This window comes from Denticeps clupeoides, chromosome 12 (assembly GCF_900700375.1).
Source record: "Denticeps clupeoides chromosome 12, fDenClu1.1, whole genome shotgun sequence".
Lineage (NCBI taxonomy): Eukaryota > Metazoa > Chordata > Actinopteri > Clupeiformes > Denticipitidae > Denticeps > Denticeps clupeoides.
This window is the reverse complement of record NC_041718.1, coordinates 18,367,991-18,390,851: the sequence shown is the minus strand read 5'-3', so window position 1 is coordinate 18,390,851 and position 22,861 is coordinate 18,367,991. Positions and strand designations below refer to the sequence as shown.

Below are 22,861 nucleotides of genomic sequence, written 5' to 3'. Positions count from 1 at the left end.
TTTTTACATATAACTTGAGCAACTCCGATCCGACCCGACCAAAGCAACTTTGGAATATTTATAATCAAGGTGCGCCTTGTCCTTCAAGAAACCGTCGTTTAAATTATTATTATTTTACATTTTTTGCTGTATTTATATTTTTTTTTGTCGATTTGTATCGTATTCTCTTGGTTTCCAGGAGAGGGCGACAATTTTGTGTTTTTTTGAAAAACGCGTTTTTCTTGTCCTGTTTGAACTCGCTGGGTTGCCATACCGGAAGTGCTTGATTCGTGCCCAGTTTTCGCTGTTGTCATTGTCGCTGGGCCTGCGCTCCCGAAAAAATTTAACTCAATAAAAGAAAAGGAGGAGAAAGGGCGACATGCCTCTGGAAAACCTGGAAGAGGAGGGCCTGCCCAAGAACCCGGACCTGAGGATCGCGCAGCTCAAGTTCTTGCTGACCATCGATGGCCACCGGCGCGACGCCGCAGTGAAGACGGAGCTGATGGAGGCGATCCGGGCGAACAGTAAGCCGCCGGCCGCCTCGCTCGGCGGGTAGAAGCGCGTCCTGCTCCGGGAACGGGCACCGATTCGGCTGCGTTCTGTTGGTTATGGGGGGGTTTATGCCTGCTACATGCTACATGCTACATCCGGGCTCTGATCTACTGTTCTAAAAATATGAAAATGAAAAGGGATTTTTATTTTATTTTAGGTGTATATTCTGATATGCATTCTACTTCAACCCTCACATCCTCATTTCGGAGACCAAAAATATTTGTATATTTTTTCAATGCAATCTACGTTTCAGGTTTTTGGTTAGCGTTTTTCTTAACTAATTGTATATAAGGAAGCACCACTTGGTGCATATCTGTTGTGAAATAAGAGATTTGGATTTTCAGAGTTATATTTTCATGTACCTGAATCGTCTAGTGGTTATGCAGGGTTTTTTTTTTTTCAAGTGAATGAATTGGAATAAAATATGTATATTACTCCTAAATTAATCCCATGCTGTATATGGGATCATGAAGTTGCCTGTTGTTCACTCGACGGCCGTGTTGCAGGGGTTGGCCTGCATGAATGAATGAAACTTTTTTTTATAATAAACCCGGAGATTTATTTCACCGTTTTTTTTTTCCCCTCTTTTCCAGACATGTCTCCGTACTACGAGGCCCTCTGTAAAGAGCTGAAGTGGCAGGTGGACGGCGAGCTGCTCAGCAAGATGAAGAAGGCCAACGAGGAGGAGCTGAAGCGGCTGGGCGACGTTTTGGAGGACGCTGAGAAGAACCTCGGCGAGAGTGAGATCCGGGACGCCATGATGGCCAAAGCTGAATACCTCATCCGCATTGGAGACAAGGTGTGTAAGACTTACTACGTTTACAACTCCAACGCCGGCTTTACGTATTGAAACCGTATTCCAGCTCCTTACAGCCAAACCTAACGGGCCCATTTTACTCGGAGGAGGAAACACCGTCGTTTAAGCTCATAAACGTAGTTTAACAACGGTTTGGTAAATTAGACTTCCACATTTGCCTTCGAGGTATCGGAAAGTCTATGGAAATGGTAAAAATGTGTGAGAGCCCTGAATTCTGTCTCTTTTTGGTTCCTGTACAGGAAGGAGCTCTGACGGCCTTCAGAAAGACGTACGACAAGACCGTGGCCCTGGGCCACCGTTTAGACATCGTTTTCTATCTGCTGCGAATTGGTCTGTTCTACATGGACAGCGATCTCATCACGCGCAACACCGAGAAAGCCAAGAGGTCTCCGCCCTCTCCTCCCTTGATGTGCTCAGATGCTCCGTTTGTTGGCCGCTGCTAACCTGCTCATTATTTCTCCACTTGCTGCAGCCTCATTGAGGAAGGCGGCGACTGGGACAGGAGGAATCGTCTCAAGGTTTACCAGGGGCTCTACTGTGTGGCCATTCGGGACTTTAAGCAGGCGGCAGAGCTTTTCCTGGACACCGTGTCCACCTTCACGTCGTACGAGCTCATGGACTACAAGACCTTCGTCACGTACACGGTGTACGTGTGTATGATCGCGCTGAAGAGGCCTGACTTGCGAGAAAAGGTCTTTTTTAAAAAAATTTTTTTTTATTAATGCAATCTAGGTTTCAGGTTTTTATGCGTGTGTGTATAAGTTAGCTTTTTTCTTTAATAATTGTATATAAAGAAGCACTACTTGGATAGAGCGGTCTGGTCATGAAGGGGGCAAATCCTACGAGCAGCGCAACTTTGTAAAACGACCAACAGACTGTATATCGCCCCCTTGTGGTCTCCAGATGCCACTGGCAGAAACTGTTGAACGTGTTAAGTCACTGAAGGTCCTTGTTCTCAGGTGATAAAGGGAGCTGAGATCCTGGAGGTCCTGCACAGTCTTCCTCCCGTGCGCCAGTACCTGTTTTCTCTGTACGAGTGCCGCTACTCTGTGTTCTTCCAGTCTCTGGGTGAGTTGCACTGTCATGTGTGTTTAATGCAGGCCTGAACCAATCACTTTCCGCTTTAAATATCATGTTTTCGTCATTGGTTGGATTAACATTCTGCCAGGGGTTCCGGAAGCTGTAGGTTCTGTTAAATCCCACTGCAGTGAGGATTATTAAGACAGAAATCAACTTGCTGTGAACTGCGTGTGCGTATCCGTACACAGTTGCGTTTTTTAAGGTTTGTGTTTTAAGGTTTGCTTATCCAGAGCGACTTACAACGTGCTTTCGTGTTACCATCGATGAAGTGATCAATTCTGGTTCATTAGGACCCCCAACTATGAATACAATCTTTTTATTCACTCTGTTGTAGTTTCTATATATAAAGTCAGACAATAAGAAGGTTACAAGTTCATTAAATATTCTCTAAAGAGGAAGGTCTTGAGCTGCCGTGTGAAGGTGCTCAGTGACTGAGCTGGAAGTTCATTCCACCACCGAGGGGCTGAGACTGAGAAGAGTCTAGATGAGGGTCTTCCTTTTACCTTCAGAGATGGAGGGACCAGGCAAGCAGTACTGGAGGCTCGGAGTATACGAGGTGCAGTGTGAGGTGTAATAAGGGTTGTGAGGTAGGATGGTGCTACTCCATGTTTGGCGCCTGTACTCTGCCTCGTAACCTGTACTGTGTACTCCTTACCACCAGGGGTCAGTGTTGAGGCCGCAAACCAAATGCACCTACCACCCAATTGGGGACCATTTGAATTGTATAGTTGCATTAAATGCCGTGCATGTGTTTTTCCATTTGTCTGCAGCCAGAGTAGAGCAGGAGATGAAGAAGGACTGGCTCTTTGCTCCTCACTACCGTTACTACGTGAGGGAGATGCGCATCCTGGCCTACAGCCAGCTGCTTGAGTCGTACCGCTCCCTCACCCTGGGCTACATGGCCGAGGCCTTCGGCGTCAGCAACGAGTTCATCGACCAGTGAGTTCCAAGTTTAGATTTCGTCCGACACCAGATTTCCGTGTGGCCAGAACAACATGCGGGCAGAATTCAACTCATGGCCACATGCTGGCCCGGGTGGCACAAATCTGAATTGATAAGAAAAAAATCTGATTCATTGTGACTTGTGCTGTTTAGTGTCGCATATGAGCAAAAATGAATAAAACAGCGTGCATTAACCTCTTAAGGGAGAGTTTCTGCTGCGTTCTGATTGGCCATTTTGCTACATCCATCGCACGTCAGCAGTGTAAATTGAGTGCGTCTGTGCAGTGCTGCGATCACATGACACTTGGAAAATTTGCAACTTACAACATGCAAACCTGTGAGCCAAAAACGAACCAGTCAGAGCAGAAAGAAGGGAACTTTATAAAGGGGCCTAGTTCATTTTAAATTAGTCTGTAAAACCTGACGTGGACTCACCTTGGTCATCTTAAGGTTAGTGGGGTCCAAAAACGTTAAATATCCATTTTTCCCACAACATTTAGTGCACGGCAAACTCTGCATGTTTTGCCAATTCTAAATGTTTTTGCAAAAACTTAAATTTTTTCATCCTTCTGATTGTTTTTTTTTTTCTGGTTTATAGAGAACTCTCCAGGTTTATCGCAGCCGGTCGTCTGCACTGCAAAATTGACAAAGTCAATGAGATTGTTGAGACAAACAGGTGCGTGACTGCATCAGGATGAACATCTACCATCCTCTGTGTGTGTGTGTGTGTGTGTGTTTTCAGCTGATTTTTTATTTTTATTTTTTTCCCCCAAAAGACCCGACAGCAAGAACTGGCAGTACCAGGAGACCATCAAGAAAGGTGATCTGCTGCTGAACAGAGTCCAGAAGTTGTCCAGAGTGATCAACATGTAACACATCTCGAAGGCCCTACAGTGGATGTTCAACGTATAGCAGTCAGGCATGAGATCATTTTTTGTGTATATAATAATAATAATAATAATAAAAAAACTTTTCAGAATCCCCTGGTTTTCGTTTCCTTGGAGACAGCAAGAAAAACAAGCGTTGTTTTGATTTCATATAAATAACTATAAATTATTTTATTTACAGAAACCTGTTACAAAACAAATAGACTATACAATCTTTACTTTAAATATGAAGTAAATCTACCCTAGTATGTTTGTTCATGAATTACATAGCAGCCAACACACAAAAGTCCAGCTGATCCAAATGATTCTGATTATGGATACAAAAAAGGGCGAAAAAACCCCAAAACACACCTTTACATGAACCCCAAAGCAAGCAGTGTTCATTCTCAAATTCACATTCCGCTTAGTCGAACGCGTTCACAGAGTTTCCAACAGAATCAGAATTTGAACGTAAACAGCAAGAAAGAAAAGTTTTTTTTTTTTATGTAAAAAAAAATATATATAGCTATATAAAATAATATGAACATGCCCTGGCTGACTGACAGGATGAGTAGTCCGAAGTTAAACCCACGAGGACACGACATTTAGGACACGTAAGCAGGTTTATAAAGCAAGCTCCTAAACCACGTTAACATTCAAGTAATGTGGAGAGAGAGAGAGAGAGATTAAAAATACAAATAAAAAATACTGAACAAGGCTCTGCCCTCAAACAGTTGATGGGGAACAAGTTTCTAATTTCAGGCACTTTTCTCTTGTCGTTTGTCACAAGCTGCATATCAACTTAAAGCAGTGGTTTCTGATCAAGACGTTTGGCAAAGACGCTGCACGCGTCAAAAGTGTTCGTTCACCTTGCATTAATGAATCTCAACCACTTCCCACCAAGAACCTAAAAAGAAATGGGGTTCCATAAAGCAAGGGTCTCCAGTCTTATTCACAAAGGGTCCACAAGTTAATTGGTCAGCAGCAGAAACCCGCAGCCGTACCGGCCCGCTCGGGGCGAGCTGGGAGACCCCTGACGTCAAGAAATGCACAAGTTGCTCGATTCATGGTGGCCTCACGCTTCCCCACGTCAACTCGCTGAGTAAGAGGCAACATCAATGTGGAGGAATAAACGACAGAAGCGACAATCACATGACTAAGACCCCACCCCCTGCTACAGCAGTTTAAAAAAAAAGAAAACGTTGCCAGTACGTGACTAATAAAGACGCTCCGTTTGCTAGTTAGAGGCATATTGCATTATTGGCTTGGCAGTGAACCACTCAAATAATCTTAAAACTCATTAACCATTTTACTAAATAAATAATAATGATCTCAGTTGTACCAAAAGATTTGTGTATAACAAAATGCCTGTGCAAAAATACATCTCACTTTGTACAATTCTCTCTTCTTTTTTTTTTTTTAAACAAAATATGTATTCTGAAATAGGGATAGTTCATGTACGAAGAAAAAAAAAAAAAAGTAAAGACAGAAAACGGTCTTCTGTCAGAGCTCACGTCTGCTGACTGACATCACTGGAGTTCGAAAAAGAAAACGCACAGTTGGGACTAAGTGCTTCGGGGCGTGGCCGTGGTTGGGTAGTGGTCGTTCTGCGCACAGGGGTCTGTATCCGTGTGTTAGTGCTCATCACAGTACTGAGTGTCAGCAACCGCCACTGGATCTGGGACAACAGTGACGTTGTGTGTGTGTGTCTCTGTCGAGAACATAGTGACTTCAGGAGAACCAGGTTCAAAGGTTACAGTGTACGACTGATTACCGAAATATTGACAAAATATATGGGGGGAATAAAAGAGAACAAAAGAAAATTCAGGCCACAAAATAAAAACACATTTTCAGCACAACAATAGTTGAAAATAATTGTTCAACGTTCAGCCTGCAGCTACACACTGATGCTTTGGGCTCGCAGAGTTTTCACAACCCCAGTGTGAAAATGATTCAAAGATTCGATATTTCTTTTCAAATTTGATTCAGATTCATTGCATCACTCCAGTCCCGTCCAGCACTACATTTTGTTCAGCAAGAATTTGCGTTTATTACAATTATACAGATCCTTGATACCACCTATTACCAAAGATTATTTGGTAGTTAGAGTAAGATTACGTGCGTGACATCCTATCACTAGCCTGCGCTGCAATTTGTTCGGTTTGTAACCTCCTGCAACGAGTTGTCTCCAAAATGAAGACTAAATTAAGACTTTCTGACTTTGCATAAGTTGTAATTGGAAGGTTTTGAAATCGGTCTCCCGATTGACTTCCAGTCACGTCATTTTTTGTGTTTAGTGTCAAAATGAACTGCTGACATTTCCTAATCCTACACCACCCACCAAGGCTTATAAACTCAGGCGACATTGATTTGTGGTTTATATTAATAAGAAAAGAAAAAAATAACGACAAAAATAATTCCAGTATTCCAGCAGATTCAGACCTGACCAGCAAATACATTCTGCCCACGGACACACACGGGGACGTTAGAGACGGGCAGCCGCTCCCACGCTGAACGATGTGCTGTACCCACCCACCCCCTGTCCGTAGCTTCGGCCCAGAGTCGGCCCGCCTCCCACATGGCTTTGGGAACATGGTTTCCTGTGACGTCACTGGACCGTCTAGAGCATCTCCACCCCTGAGGATCTTGGGAAGCTGAGAGTAAAACAAGAAGGCATCGTGCTCTGGATCCACGTTACCGGGACACCGAGGGACCAATGTCAGGGACGTGCCTTTGGCTGAAAGAAACAAAAGTTAAAAGTTATCACAAGCAAATATCAGTGCATTACTTATTCCTCCCACCAGACGTCAGTAAAGTCACCAAATCCACCAAAAGCACACAGGGAAGCAAACGAACAAGTTTGCTGATTTTGTAAGCTTTAAAATGGGTCTTAGTGTTTCCGAAGTGTCTTTCCGAAATTCAGCTTTGGTGCAGAAATTCAACTTTTTCATGACCCATTTTACATTAACATTTAGAGCATTTATCAGACGTCCTTATCCAGAGCGACTTACAATCAGTAGTTACAGGGACAGTCCCCCCCTGGAGACACTCAGGGTTAAGTGTCTTGCTCAGGGACACAATGGTAGTAAGTGGGATTTGAACCTGGGTCTTCTGGTTCACAGGCGAGTGTGTTACCCACTAGGCTACTACCCCCCATTTTAGTTTATTTTATAGTTTCTAGATTTTTTATGTCCCCAGATGATAAAGTTATTTGTAGCGTGGTATGTGGGTCGGGGTTGAGGTGTGTTGTAGGTGTTTCCTCACCTGATGTAAGAGGGAGTTGTTGGTGGGACCCTGTGCCCCGGGTATCGTGCGACTGTGTTTCCCGTGGATGTTGTTGATGACCGGAGACTTCGGAACCTTGGGCCTCCCTGGTCCCTGTCCTCCTCCCCCTCCGGCCCCCGCGTTGTTGATGGAGATGGAACCCGGGGAGCCCTTGCGCTTCCTCCCCTCCAGGCGCACTTCGGCGTGGCCGTGGGCGAAGGCGGGGTGCGGCTCGTTGGCTTGGTGGACGAAGGGTCCGAGTGAGAGTGTGGAGTCGCTGCTGTTCATCACCACGCTCATGCGCTTGATGGACTCCGCCGGGCTGGCGGAGGAGGGGCCTCGCGGCGACGGCTCGTGCTTCAGGCTCAGCGCGTTGGTGCGGCCTGGCGTGCAGTTCAGGCCCACGCTGTACACGCCGGCGTGCAGCGTCGACGAGGATAGCGAGGACGAAGAAGAGGTGGAGGCGGGAGGGCCGAGCGAGGTGTGGTATGAGCTCCCTGAGCTGCCCGAGTTCACCGCACAGTTCTTCTTGAAGGAGGAGGACGATGATAGCGATGATAATGAGGAGGAAGTCGTTTCGGCGGCACAGCCAACATGAGAGGTCAGGAGAGAACTGTTCTTCCGCTTCTTCCCCAGGCTAATCCCGCTAACGCTTATGCTACCACTGCTACTGCTGCTGCTGCTGTTAGCAGAGCTGTTGACCAGGCTGGAAGGGGACTCCTTGGGCCTTAAGGACTTGCCACTGGACCGAGATTTGGGTGGCCGACTGGAAGCCAGCGTGGGAACCAAGGAGAGGGGTGAAGGCATCTGGGGCGACGAAGACACTTGTCTGGATTGCGTGCTGTAGGCAGGGTGGTCAGCAGGGCCCTGGGGCGAGGTGCGAGTGTTTAAAGTCGTCCCATAGGAGAGGACAGACTTGGCGTCGTAGGACTGGGCGTAAGGCGGGGGTGGAGGTGCTGGTGAGGGGCTGAGGAAGCCGGAGGCTGCGGATGCGGAAGCAGGGCTCGTGTGGGAGGAGGGCAGGGAGTTTGTGCTTGTCCTGTGAGCCATGGAGGACTGTTCCAACGCCAGTGGGATTTTCCTGCAGGATTGAATCAAACCTGATAAATAGGAGTCCTCAAACATCAATGCGCATTAGAAGTCAGTCATAATTCTGTCTCAATCCAGACTTTCCAAAGCATGACACCATTCGGTGTTATTATTCACTGTGTTATTATTCACAATGACAAAAACAATATATAAATATATTTAACCCTTTGATCCATAAAATTCTAAACAGGTTGCCTGGACTGATTTAGTTGTTTTAGATGTAAAAGTCTGTAAGTCTGTGTCTTTGTCCCTTTTTTCAGTACGACTTCTTCGTTCAACATGTGGTAGTTGTGGAATACCGTAATGACACTATTATCATTATAATCACTATAATACGACTGCGCAAACGGTTCAAAGTTATGATAATTTAAAAAAGCCTGTGGGCAGTGACAGCAGCGGAGATGAAAGGGTTAATAACATTTGAGATCTAATCAAAAGGGAAAAGTAACTCTATGGATGTATTGAATAGAAAATCAATACTCACTTCCACATCTGAGAGTTGACGTGCTTGTCCATCATGGCACTGAGAGCACATCTGACCCGATCCAAGCGGCGGTCAAACGTGTAGCAGCTTCTCCCAAAGAGTCGGCTCCCGAATGCACAGAACTGGGCGAGAAACGAGCAGAGCAAATACACAAAATGGATTCACCTCTGTTTAAATCCAAAAAGGGGTTCAAATGAAGTTTAAAAAATAGTAATAAAACCTTCAATAAAAAGTTGCAACAATGATCAATATTATAGGCAGCGACATACAGCAGTGACTTGTGAAACAAAAAGTGAAGCGATTGTCATGTGGGAGCAGTGTGTGGGGACGGTGCTTTGCTCAGTGGCACCTCGGCGGATCAGGATTCAAACCGGCAACCTTCTGATTACGGGGCCGCTTCCTTAACCGCTAGGCCACCACTGCCCAATTTCAAGCATCGTCCCCTACACACTGCTCCCCGGGCACCAGTCATGGGTGATGGGTTAAATGCAGAGGACAAATTTCACTGTGTGCAATCACTTTGTGAGTGCCAGCACCTGCACCGTACCCTCAGCAGTTATATGACCAGACCCCTGAGTGAAGGCCCTCCACCATGATGAATAACCCCCTACACCCAGGACACTGCCGGGGACTGTAGTCACTCTTGAGGTTGTTCTGAGAGACCAGATACTTTTTAAATGTTGACACGAGCCTGAGATCTCGGCTCCCCAAATTATCGGATCAACAGTCCATTACCCCTTTTAAGTGGAACCCATATAAAACCAGCTTCTACAGGAGACAGATGCCCACGCGAGGTGTTACTTACAGCCGCCGGCCGCGGGTGGTAACCTGAATAGTGGCAGTCCAGCTTCTCGGCACCCTCCTCCCGGTCCTCGTTCTCCCCCTCGTCACTGGACAGCCGCGCCAGCCCGTCCGTGGCAGCTGCGGTATTGTGGGGCGCCTCGTTGGCCACGGAGCGCTCACCCAGCGCGGCGCCCCCACTGTGAGAGTTGGTGCTGTTCAGTCTGCCAAAGACACAGAGGAGAGAATGGAGGGTCACTGCGGCGGCTCAGGCCTGTTCACTGCTCTGATTAATGTGCAGGTACTGGGCTTTACAGCAATTTCAGATTATTTTAATAATAGCATGTACTAAAAATAACCACACACACACGCACACACAACAAATTTGTAAGAGAAAACAAAAGGTTACACTAAAGCTAAAACATGAATATGTCTCAGCTAATGGATGCCAGGGTGCGTTTTAGAACCACATGGCTATAATGAAGTAGAATTATCACATTATTTCTGTATAGATGGCGCACATGTTCACAGAGGCGAGATGGAAAAATTAAATCATAGAAGAACATATGGTAAAAAAAAAAAAAAAATTAATATGTGGCAAGCAATACAAAAATGTAACAGGACAAAGATACTAATCGTGTTCATATTCATAGTGCCAATCTCTCCCAAACCATGACTTTTGGTCTATTACTTTAATTGTTTACTAAAGCTCTAAAAAATGCCACCTATGAACTGATTCATAACATTATGTACTCAACAATATAACATTGTTCAATGATCGATAGTCGATCACAATCTCAAATGCTTTAGCGGCAAGATTTATGTGAAGTACCGGGTCTCTCCCAAACTAATCTCCAATCCGTTCACCATCACCATGTCTTCCCAAGGCTGAGCTCTGAACTGATGAAATGTGCATCAGTTTCATGCCCGACGCCATGAAACAATCAGCACCCTTTATCCCTCAATTAAAATAAAAGCAGCCAGAGCAGCCCAGCCAAGAGTAAACCCCCTAATTAACCCCACTGCCTCTGCACACATAATTACACAGCCATGAGTGAGGGAAGATGCAGATTTCATCATCACCACTGCTTTGCCACTTTCAGACCTCACTCCTTGACTCATGTGAAGAGAAAGGACGATGACTGGGAGCCATAGGGGACGGGGACAACCAGGGAGAGGTGGGCGGGCGGGCCTACTCACCGTGGAAGACCAGGATTAGGTTTGGTTTTGCTGAGGGTCGAAGGCTTAGGGGCATCGGCGGTGCCGTTGCCATGGGGGACCTGGTGGGGTTCTTGGAGGAGGCGGGAAGAAGGGGGAGGATGAGGGTCCCTGAGAGGGGGTGCTGGCTGGGGGAGGTCAGACCTGTGCTGGAGCTCCTTCTCCCTGGTTCGGTTCTTGTGCTCCGCCAGCAGCACATCGAAGCGCTTCCTGCGGCCCAGCACCGCCCTCCTCTGGCTTAAGGAATGTGTCTGGCGAAGGGCAGGGAGAGTCAAACAAAGTTAAACGGCCTCCTACGTGATGGGCGGAGCATATGTGACTGTTAAGCACCTTGCATGTTAAGGATCTTGTGCATGGCTTCCTGGCCGTTACGTCCATTACTCCACAGTGGACGTCTGGGTTGAACTCTGTGGGAGGAGAATAAAAACAACCTTCCGATTACGAGTTCGCTTTGAAAGAATGTGATGAATCATTGCAATGAAACAATTTAAAGTAAGAGAGAGTTTTGCAGAAGGACTGGCGAACAACTGCAAACTACAGAGACCTAGACCCCTGACCACAAACATCTTGAAAACTTTTGTACCAACGGTGCCTGCATATCACCAATCAGCATATGAAGGAGTTTAATTTTTTTTTAAACTGGAAAGGAGAGAAACAGGAGGCAGGGAGGTGACAGAATGAGGAAGCAGCAGCGCACTACAGGCCCCTCCCTCCCTTCTGGGTAACAGAATTAATTACACACCAACAAGAAGGACCGGGTGGGTAGCTAGCTCCTCCTCTCCAACATACAGATCAGTCACATGACCGATTTTACATTAGTGAACAGCCCCCGGCGCGCTATGATTTAAAACTCTAATTCCAGCGCATTCCACAGTCAATTCACAAAATCTGAGACCGCAGAACAATCTGTTCTCTTACTAATGGTTAGTCTCCCACAGAGAACAGGACTACAGACACCGCCATTCCTCAGCTGTGTTCCTGTGAAGCCACGGCACACCAAAAGCCCATATCCTCTCCACAGGAGAGACGCCAATTTCTTCCCTTCGTAAACTGTATGCCTGTTGGCTTCAGTAAACATGTTATAGCAAAGTGAAGGAAGTCAAATTCACATTTTAAAAGTCATCATTTCCTTGTAGAATCAAAAGAAATGTAAAACACTCCCTAATTAATCTAACTATGAATAAGGCTTTATTTTTATCTCTAAATAATGATTACCTATATGCAATATTTAAATGTAATAACTAATCGGAAAACAGTTTTTAATGTTTTGTAAGTCAGTGCAGTGACACAGAATCAGGGGATGAAATGTTCTCACAATCTACAATCGTTCGGTTTAACCATTAGGTGCGGTTCATCCTCGCTTGTGTGAAGACCTAACGGAAAATGACTGATTTCCTTAAAACGGTGGCAGTAAATTACTTAATTAAGTCACTTAAAATGAGCAGACCTGGCAACACAGTCAAAATCTGTGGGAAAAGGCCCACCCATTTCTAGCTTCTGTTCAGCTATGGCCTGAATACACCGACCTACATGACAGTGTCTCATTCATGGTTATGGTTAATTATTGGTTAATAAGTCTTTACTGATCCCATTACTAATTGTTACACCGACTGACAAGAAAGCTATTGAAAAAAATAACTCAAACTTTTAGCAATGCACAGACAAATTTCACAAAGTAGTGCGAAATCAAAACCCGTATTGCACCACCACGCTTTTAAGCGGTCACTCAAAAGCACGGCATGCCTCGCAAACCAGCACTCACCAGGCGGCTTCTTGTAGAGGCGCCGTCTGCTACTGGCACCGTTGTCCTGCTTCTTCTCCAGAGCTGAGAGGTGGCCTTTCCCGTTGGGGATCTGCCCCGGGGCCAGCACCGGAGCCTTTGGTATGGAGGGGCAGCTAAGGCCTGGCTTGACGGGAGAGCTCACAGTGGCGGAGGAGGCGGGCATGTGACCGAGCTTAGGGTCCACCTTAATGGGCATCTTCTCCACTTTGACAGCAGGTGTAGCGCTGGCAATGGGACAGGAGAACATTTAAGCAGGGGTGACCTCAGGGAAACTCAGATTCACAGTCATGAGTTGGAACTTAATACAGAAATCAGTTTTTGAAGGGGAAGTTGGGCCCCGGTGAGAGGAGACAGGGGGGCAGGCGTACTCACATTTTGTCCTGGGGTGCCTTGGGGTAGGGGAAAAGGGGTCTCCCGTGAAGAGGAACCTTGTCTTTGGCTGGTTTGAGGATTCTGGAGTTGGAGGACAAGGAGGTGCTGTTTCCTCCTGCGGGACGACCCATGGGACCCCCGGCCACACCCCCTCCTCCGTTGCCCTTGGTCCTAGAGGGCAACGTGTAGGCGGCTGAGGGGGCCAGCAATGAGGGGGGCTTAGTGGCCAGGCTGTGTCTTCTCTCTGGACAGGGGTTAAAAAAAATTAAGCAAAAGTGATGTGTCCTCTGCTTTTAACCATCACCCTTGGTGAGCAGTGGGCAGCCACACAAGACCGGTGGGTTCATTTTATTTTTTCTGGAAAAACGCAGACACGATTTCCTGTCTGTGCAAACCACATTGTGGTTGGAGAATGGTGTTGATGTCCCCTCGACTTCTATAGGCCGCTCTCCTCCTCGTCCCGCCTCTCTCCTCCTCATTAGCATTTAAAGCTACAGACACCGAAACGGCGAGACCTGGGAAATCTCATTGTGGGACTGGATCATACTGGCTGCAATTCTGCAGGAAGGCTGAATTTCGTGAAAAGATTTCAGATACAGCATTAGGGGACCAACAAGACCAAAAAAACGTAAACTGCCAGAATATCAGGCAGAGAGGTTTAAACATTCACTGGTGTCACGTTTCGATTAGATTATCATTATCAATACCTTTGATCAATTATTGATTCATTACAATGCAGCCCATAATGTTTCTCTACACTACATCACATTATGTTTTAAAAGTACACTGTGAGATGAAAGTTAAGGCCTTGTTCACATTTTTCTGGCATTCGTGCCGTTTTTCTGCTAATTGGAGGAAATGAAAGTGTCCACACGGGCGTTCAGCACCAGTGTTCGGTCAGCAGCATGAAGCCGGAAAATAAAGCTGCATGAAATGTTTTCGTGGCTTTAATTTCTGCCAAAATCCAGACAAGCGTTAAACAGTCAGGCAAACGGCAATGAAACGCCAATCGAACGCAGCTAAGAAATACGTATGGACGAGGCGTGTGGACCAGCCTGAACTCCTACCTGGCCACCAAGCAACATCTTCATGATATAATTGATTATTTTATGGATGTCTGCATCGATTATGGTATTAATTTCTACTCATTTACATTTAAGGCATTTGGCAGACACCCTTATCCAGGGCAACGTGCTTCCATGTTACCATGGAAGAAGTGATCAGTTCCGGTTCACTAGGACCCCCAACTATGAATATAATATTTTTATTCACTCTGTTGTAGATTCTATACAGAAGTCAGACAAGAAGAAGGTTACAAGTTAATCTAAATATTCTCTAAAGAGGAAGGTCTGTCGTTTGGAGGTGCTCAGTGACTGAGATGTTCTGACCTGGAGGGGAAGTTCATTCCACCACCGAGGGGCCAAGACGGAGACCAATCAGGGGCAGGACTGTGATATTGACATGGCCCTCACGTTTTCCCATTTTTGTTCATTCTGATGGCAGTAGGTACTACAGGTGGGTGACACTTTACCAGGTAACATTTACCACAAAACCTGATCAGGAGCAAATGTGCCTGCGTGTAAATCTGGACATCGCAGAGATTGAACTCATACAGGGTTATTCTTACATGGTGACCTCCGCGCTTGGCCGCAATGCAATGCTACAAATTGCAGTGTGAAACGGGCCAGAAGCCTAAAGTAGCGCTGATGTCAGCGAGAGGGAAGGAGTGACGACCGTCCACAGCCGCAGGGGCGCTCTTCATCTCGGTGTTGGATTTTACAACCAGGGGTGTCACGCTGGCAATTTCCAACAGCGTGTCCCAGCAGAGAGGGCTTCCCAAAACCATTTACGCAGCTAGTCTCATTACTTGTCAAAATGCAAAATGGACAGTCAGATGTGCACTTTGAAAATGATTATGATGCTCACTATTAACAAGTCACAAACGGTCCAGAAACACCAGCACTCCCAAGTCACATCTCGACAGCATTACACACAACGCTGCGTGAATATTGTGCAACGAGAAACATAGCCGCAGATCTCCCGGAGGTTGCCATAAATCAGCAACGAAGTCTCCCGTTCAGTAGGTTTCCATGACGCCGACATCTAAACAACAACACAGATGCATCGCAAATGTTTCTGTCTGTGCAATAAAGTTGTTCTGCGAGAGAAACGTGCAGCAGTGGAAGGGGTAGAGTTGGGTATTAAATTGGAACATTGGAATCGGCGGAAAGGGGCAGGCGGTGGCCGAGCGGGTGAGGGAAAACGGACCCGTAAAATCAGAAGGCTGCCGGGTTCGAATCCCGAGTCGCCAAGGTGCCACCGAGCACGGTACAGTGCCCACACGCTGCTCACCGAGGGTGACGCAGGGTTAAAAGCAGAGGACACAGTCTGCCGTGTTTCACAATTTCATCTATCATACTGTATGTGATGAGTGGATCTGTGTGGGCAAATGAAATTGATTATATGGTCAAACACTTCAAACCAAGGCCAACAATCCAGTCCAAATGGTAGTAACTGCCGCGCCAATCAAAGTTATTAACATTTCACACGAACGCATTAAATGTGCAGACCGAAGACCATTAAAAACGGAAAATGTCACTGGGCCGAGCCAACCCCAAACGCCAGCAAGCCGCTCTGCACATACAGAGCCGTGAAAGCTGAGAAGGCCACAGAGAGCGAGAGAGCGGAGGGGGAAGAGAGGGAAAGAAGTGCAGTAAAAAGGGGTCGACCAGGGGCGGGTTTGGGTGGGGGTGGGGGGGTTCCCTGCTGGAACTCGGCTTTCTGCTTTCTGCTCTGCGACGCCATGGGTGAAGGAGATCACACAGGCTCGCATTAATACCCTGACAATACCGTTCCTGTGCCTGTGGACCCGGTCAGGCCTAAGTTCCCCAAGCTCATTAAGCAAAAAAAAAAAAAAAAAAAAAAAACGTCAAGAGGGATCAATGGCACGCTGCAAAAATACATGTTTTCAGCATCGTCCTCATGGTCACAACACGCTATGCTGCAATATTTCCCTTACTAATCGGCTGTACTGAGAGACATTCGTCAGTACGTGCCTTGCAGCGTTTGAACATTTACATGAGGGACCCGATTCGAACCTGGTTACCTGCGTGCTTCGTACAAGTTTTGTTTTTGCCACTTGAATCACACAGTATATTTACTAGCGTAAATAATGCTCTATTGATAACAGTTTGTGGTTCATTTAAATGCTGTTTGAATGAAGTGCAAGTGAATTAAAAGCGAATCTCTTTAAAATATAGCCGTGTGTGAATATCGAACCGGAGCTTGGTTCGAACCCCACTTACTACTATTGTGTCCCTGAGCAGGACACGTAACCCTGAGCAGTACACGTATCCCTGTAACTACTGACTAAGTCACTCTGGATAAGGGGGTCTGGTAAATAAATGTAAATCTTTCATGCACCATATAATCACACCGTCTAACAATCTTCCCATCGTGCGTGCATGTGGAAGGCGGGAGGAAACCAGAGAACCACACGAGGAGGTCAAAGTCGGTATTCAAACCAGCAAGCTCTCTATTTGAAAGAGACGTTTTCGTATAGATATTTAGCCTGTGATGCGTTATCAAGCGTGTAGCTACGCGTTTGCGTGTTCCGGAGGTGATGCGGAAGTCCAGCGACCTCCTGCAACCTCCTCGCCAGTCTGGGCCGCCTGCCAGTGGCTCGCCTGCTCAACCCCACAGCCTGCTACAGGATCACCCACTCCCGCCAGCCGGTGACGGCGACCTGACGTCTTCAGCGCGTCTCCATCGGCGCAGTTGCTGGGGCTCTGGAAGATTGTGAGCAGGAGGGGGAGAAAAAAAAAAAAAAAAAACCCAGACAGACAGACGGACGGACTCCACAGAGGGGAAGAAATGTTCTGATTTATCTCCGCCCGTCGAACAAGACATCACCTCGGCTTCGCCGCTTCCAAGGAGTGCCTGGCGGGAGGCCAGGGAAGGGAGCACCAAACAATTTATGCACCCCCAATCATCAGGCGCAGATGGGCCGGCGCCGGCTCCTTGCTCAACGGCGCCCCAGCTAATTGCGCCGGACACACCGGACAATCTGCAGATCAACTGCACATGCAGCCACGCCATAAACCAACTTGACTGGTTAAAACCGTCTTGGTTATTGCCGCAGACACAGTGTAGGGGTGGTCTTTGTGTCACAAGGTTGTCAAAGATTTGTAATAAAGCAGTATTTATCACATCACTAGTACATCAATACATTCCTACTACTATGGTACGGGGCGGTAGTAGCCTACCGGCTAAAACACTCGGCTATACAGGGAGTGCAAATGAGTATTTTGTCCACATCATCCTCTTCATGCATGTTGTCTTACTCCAAGCTGTATAGGCTGGAAAGCCTACTACCAATTAAGCATATTAGGTGATGTGCATCTCTGTAATGAGAAGGGGTGTGGTCTAATGACATCAACACCCTATATCAGGTGTGCATAATTATTAGGCAACTTCCTTTCCTTTGGCAAAATGGGTCAAAAGAAGGACTTGACAGGCTCAGAAAAGTCAAAAATAGTGAGATATCTTGCAGAGGGATGCAGCACTCTTAAAACTGCAAAGCTTCTGAAGCGTGATCATCGAACAATCAAGCTTTTCATTCAAAATAGTCAACAGGGTCGCAAGAAGCGTGTGGAAAAGCCAAGGCGCAAAATAACTTCCCACGAACTGAGAAAAGTCAAGCGTGCAGCTGCCAAGATGCCACTTGCCACCAGTTTGGCCATATTTCAGAGCTGCAACATCACTGGAGTGCCCAAAAGCACAAGGTGTGCAATACTCAGAGACATGGCCAAGGCAAGAAAGGCTGAAAGACGACCACCACTGAACAAGACACACAAGCTGAAACGTCAAGACTGGGCCAAGAAATCTCTCAAGACTGATTTTTCTAAGGTTTTATGGGCTGATGAAATGAGAGTGAGTCTTGATGGGCCAGATGGATAGGCCGTGGCTGGATTGGTAAAGGGCAGAGAGCTCCAGTCCGACGCAGACGCCAGCAAGGTGGAGGTGGAGTACTGGTTTGGGCTGGTATCATGTGGGGCCTTTTCGGGTTGAGGATGGAGTCAAGCTCAACTCCCAGTCCTACTGCCAGTTTCTGGAAGACACCTTCTTCAAGCAGTGGTACAGGAAGAAGTCTGCATCCTTCAAGAAAAACATGATTTTCATGCAGGACAATGCTCCATCACACACGTCCAAGTACTCCACAGCGTGGCTGGCAAGAAAGGGTATAAAAGAAGAAAAACTAATGACATGGCCTCCTTGTTCACCTGATCTGAACCCCATTGAGAACCTGTGGTCCATCATCAAATGTGAGATTTACAAGGAGGGAAAACAGTACACCTCTCTGAACAGTGTCTGGGAGGCTGTGGTTGCTGCTGCACGCAATGTTGATGGTGAACAGATCAAAACACTGACAGAATCCATGGATGGCAGGCTTTTGACTGTCCTTGCAAAGAAAGGTGGCTATATTGGTCACTGATTTGTTTTTGAATGTCAGAAATGTATATTTGTGAATTTGTTAAGTTGCCTAATAATTAAGCACAGTAATAGTCACCTGCACTCACAGATATCCCCCTAAAATAGCTAAAAATAAAAACAAACTAAAAACTACTTCCAAAAGCATTCAGCTTTGATATTAATGAGTTTTTTGGGTTCATTGAGAACATGGTTGTTGTTCAATAATAAAATTATTCCTCAAAAATACAACTTGCCTAATAATTCTGCACTCCCTGTATACCGGAAGAACACAAAAAGTCCCACGTTCAAACCCCGCTTATTCCCATCGTATCAAGGACACTTAACCCTGGGTGTCTCCAGGGGGACTGTCCCTGTAACTACAGTCGCTCTGGAAAATGCCGTAAATGTTAAAATGTCCCTATTTGGTGGCATTTGAAATCCAACTTTTAGTTTAGATCCTTTACACCATCCACCACGAAACTGCCAATGCGTCCACTATCTTTCTACTGCTTAATTATCAAATATTGTACGCATGCACAGGTCACCAGTTGATATGGAACAACAGCAACCAATTCCCAACACAGCAAACTGTTTTTTTTCCCCCCTGAGTCTCCACATGCGACGTCAAGCAATTAAATGAACAATTTACCAATTAAATCGAACAGCAGTGCACATGAGCTGCGGTCTACCTGTTAGGTTGCATGAGAAGCTGAATCCTTGGACTTTCAGCATGTGCTTATGAAAATGCGGGCTTCGGCTCACACAACACATATGATATTTTTGCGCATAACGTGCAGCCCTACTGACATGGTGAACTTACTGAATGCATTAACCATGACAGCCGTGATAAATCACCACTACGGATGGTTCAAAGGGTCAAACCGCAACAAGAACACACCACTGCTAAAACAGACTGAGGAAACTTAAACCAATACTTTGCATTTAAATGCAATTATTTTTTCCTAGTTAGCAAAAAACATGTTGGACAGAAAAGCTCACTGGACTAGTCGCTTAGTATTTAGTCTGCAATGTGTTGTAATGGAGATCTAAATACACTACGTTATTTTACTATTGTTTTGATCTCACTGCTCGTTCCCTTACGGCACAGGGGACCAGGACAGTCATCAGATTCTCAAATCTGATAATGAAGATACAGATGCAGTGGTGGCCTAGCGGTTAAGGAAGTGGCCCCGTAATCAGAGAGTTGCCGGTTCGAATCCTAATCTGCCAAGGTGCCACTGAGATGCCACTGAGCAAAGCACACACACACACACTGTCATGGCTGCCCACTGCTCACTCAGGGTGATGGGTTAAATGCAGAGGACAAATTTCACTGTGTGCACCGTGTGCTGTGCTGCAGTGTATCACATGTGACAATCACTTCACTTCACATTCACTAAATGATAAAAATGATTAAAAATGTTTTTAATAAAAAGCGGTACACAGTCCACTCTTGATACATTGCATATCGTATTTAACATCAAACATCAAATGCCCGAAATCTGCTGTGAGAAGAAGTGGGTGGGGATATCGTGCACAGATGCGCCAAGGCACATTTTAGAGGCGATAAAACACATGCAGTTTTCTTAAAACGTGAAGTGCATTAAAGTGGTGACTAAAGCCAGGGAAGCGGGCCGGGTTGAAAACAGGCTTTCAGAAACCAACACAACAGGCTGCATGAAATTGTTGGGGCTTATTCGCAAATCCTTTGTGGTGCTCAGTAATGCCAAGAGCCGGTCTGAATAGACAACGCTGTCCGTCAGGGTTCGCTGTGCCGGCGAAATGAAGCGTGTGTGAGCCTGCGAGAGCCGAGTCTGCAGTGATCATCTGAGGACGGCGCGCGGCTGCCCCACGCAGTCGCCTCACGCCGAAACGCCTCATTCAGCTGAGCACTCCCAATCGCTTCTGAGTCTCAGGGACACTGATTCTCACCAGCAGCTGGATCGCTTCTCTGTCAGTGTGTGATAGCTCTTCAACACTCTTGATGATTGTGCAAGAGCCACACACACACACACACACACACACACAAACAGACAATTTTAAACTTGAATCCAATCATAGTGGAAGAGATGAATAGTTCTTTTCTAAGTCTACCTATTAAATCAATACATTTGCCCCCACACACGTATTTCAATAAATAGCGGTACATATGTAAATAAGCATTTTGGCTCAATTTCCCAGCCATGATTTAAGTCCTGGACTAAAAGAGAACATCAAACTTCTCCATTCAAAAGTGCTTTTAGTCTAGGACTAAACTGGCCCGTAGTGTTTCTACTGGCAACTAGGACTGGACTAAAAGGCCTAAAACGTATGAATTATGTATCCTGTATTAGGGGTGTTGAAATTAATCGCATAATCCACGAATCACGATGCAAACGTGGACGATACTGCATCGAAGCAGTGCAGAACGTAATTGATTATCATAATGACGTTGCTTGGTGATCTTCTGGCGGCGGTATAAAAATTCTAGTTAAAAAGTAGTGCCGGTAGTGAACCCGCCGGGAAGGAGTTTGCTGCGTTTGGCCTGAAAGCAGAAAAACGGTTTGTATTCCGTCGGCGCTCACCTGACGCTTGTGGCTTTTCTGCCGTTTGTGGCTTCAGGTTGTAACGGGTTTGGGTCGGTGTGTAGCGGAGAAGACTCTGGTGAAGCACGCAGCAAAAGGAGGCCTGCCGGGAAGAATCTCACACTGCTGCATTGAGCCCTCTGCATCAGTACCGGGCCAGACGACTAACTCCGCCCACAGCGCAGTGACGTACTACCAGTATATCCAACTGTGACAAGGTGAACGCCGACATTGTCACCATGTGACAATGTAGGAAATGTACGGGATACATCGCGATGCATCGATATCGAGGCATTGATAATCGTAATAAAATCGTGAGCCCAGTGAAGGTTCACACCTCGATCCCGTATCACGACAAATTTGAGTAAAACCTGCGCATTGTTTCAGCAAAATGAAACAACCTTCTCAAGAGTTCTGGTTTTCCTGTCTTCCTACCTTACATTACATTTCTTCCAAACGGAACCTAAACAGCAGGATAAGACGCAACTTTGTGGTTCTGTGTGGTTGGAATCCCGCTGCCAGCCAGGGCCGTGGACATTTTATGACAAGAGCCAAATGCCATTTTTTGAAAACAGTTAACGATAGTACATAAAAATATTGTCATGTTGCACTGGTTCTATGGCCACTATGTTTTCGTATGTCCCCAGCAGGCATATGCGTGTCCCACCACCACATAAGTGTCTCTCATATGTTATGATTGGTCTCGCACCTCTCTCAGACCTGGCCAGGTCTGATAAAACCCCTTTCCCAAATCTTCTCGTCCTTTTTCTCAGTAGCGGGATCTCCGGACTGAAAGCAGCTCCGATAAATCACTGCGTCGTCTTCACACAACCCTGGGCCGACCCCCTCGCCCCGCCCACCTGGAGCAGCGAGCGCCTTCGCCAAGCCTCAACAGCGCTCCGGGCTGTAGAATGATTCGCCGCTAGACGCTGCGCCCGGACACAAACACGCAGCCTAATCCAGGGCTTAATTCATCAGTGCCGCAGCTCCTCCATTCGCTTAGTGGGTTTTTTTGCTGTATTAAAGCATCGCGATCGTTCACCATTAACGCGCGCCACTTTAGAACAATGGGCAGCAGGTAAATACATCGTACATCCCAGCCCAGACAAAGATTTCCCAATCCATAATTCCATAAGTCCTGTCCCGCCCGCCATGCAAAGGTGTCCAAGTTTTACGCCAGTTCACACCCTCGCGCCTTCCCACCGGCCTCGGCAGGCTTCAGGCGCGGCCTAATGCGCTGAAATTATACACCGGCGCAGGCCCTGCGCGCAGACGGAGCAGCTAAAAGGTGCACATCAAATATTAACTTCAGAAATGTAAACACAGCCCTCCGGCGGCGGGAATCAAAGCCCCGCGCCTGCTCTTCGTGTTGCTTTGGCAGGGAACGGAGCAGAGGTGGAGAACGCAATGGCCGCTTTATTTCTGCCCTCCTCCAGCTTACCGCAAGATCCTGCTTGATCTGATCTGGGACGACCTAACATTTAGAGCTATATCTGACAGGAACCAAAAGCACATGCAATCCGAGTGTCCCCGAAAAGGTCTTTGACAGGTCAAATGTCCACAGGAGAACTTTTCAGTGTCTGGCCGGCAGTGTGTGGT

The 22,861-nt window shown here is 46.6% G+C and overlaps 2 protein-coding genes across 5 annotated transcripts in view; one reads left to right on the top strand and one right to left on the bottom strand.

The window, feature by feature from the left end:
* The first annotated feature begins 242 nt into the window (after nucleotides 1-242).
* On the top strand, nucleotides 243-4,349 carry psmd6 (proteasome 26S subunit, non-ATPase 6). The gene is made up of 8 exons (XM_028998523.1): nucleotides 243-503; nucleotides 1,125-1,330; nucleotides 1,588-1,733; nucleotides 1,821-2,040; nucleotides 2,308-2,416; nucleotides 3,199-3,367; nucleotides 3,969-4,046; nucleotides 4,147-4,349. Exons 1-8 carry the CDS (start codon nucleotides 359-361, stop codon nucleotides 4,241-4,243), a joined length of 1,170 nt encoding a protein of 389 aa, XP_028854356.1. The 5' UTR covers nucleotides 243-358; the 3' UTR covers nucleotides 4,244-4,349.
* Nucleotides 4,350-4,500: 151 nt separating this feature from the next.
* The window catches only part of atxn7 (ataxin 7), a 28,489-nt gene continuing 10,128 nt past the window's right edge, over nucleotides 4,501-22,861 (bottom strand). For 2 of the 4 annotated variants that reach the window (XM_028999265.1, XM_028999266.1), the window contains exons 5-12: nucleotides 13,227-13,470; nucleotides 12,834-13,078; nucleotides 11,402-11,478; nucleotides 11,054-11,322; nucleotides 9,879-10,077; nucleotides 9,074-9,195; nucleotides 7,501-8,581; nucleotides 4,501-6,973 (exon numbers count right to left, since the gene is read on the bottom strand). In XM_028999265.1, the coding sequence (XP_028855098.1) occupies nucleotides 6,956-6,973; nucleotides 7,501-8,581; nucleotides 9,074-9,195; nucleotides 9,879-10,077; nucleotides 11,054-11,322; nucleotides 11,402-11,478; nucleotides 12,834-13,078; nucleotides 13,227-13,470 (2,255 nt within the window). In that variant the 3' untranslated portion in view covers nucleotides 4,501-6,955. Of the gene's footprint in view, nucleotides 6,974-7,500; nucleotides 8,582-9,073; nucleotides 9,196-9,878; nucleotides 10,078-11,053; nucleotides 11,323-11,401; nucleotides 11,479-12,833; nucleotides 13,079-13,226; nucleotides 13,471-21,262; nucleotides 22,855-22,861 lie in introns of those variants that run through there. The other 2 variants (XM_028999269.1, XM_028999268.1) reach the window with 2 other exon arrangements.

What these genes read in the sequence shown, in the direction of transcription:
- psmd6 (XM_028998523.1), top strand. Translation starts at nt 359, where the DNA reads ATGCCTCTGGAAAACCTGGAAGAGGAGGGCCTGCCCAAGAACCCGGAC. An exon ending in AACACCGAGAAAGCCAAGAG is followed by an intron (nt 1,734 to 1,820) that starts GTCTCCGCCCTC and finishes CACTTGCTGCAG; the next exon opens with CCTCATTGAGGAAGGCGGCG. An exon ending in TGTGTTCTTCCAGTCTCTGG is followed by an intron (nt 2,417 to 3,198) that starts GTGAGTTGCACT and finishes ATTTGTCTGCAG; the next exon opens with CCAGAGTAGAGCAGGAGATG.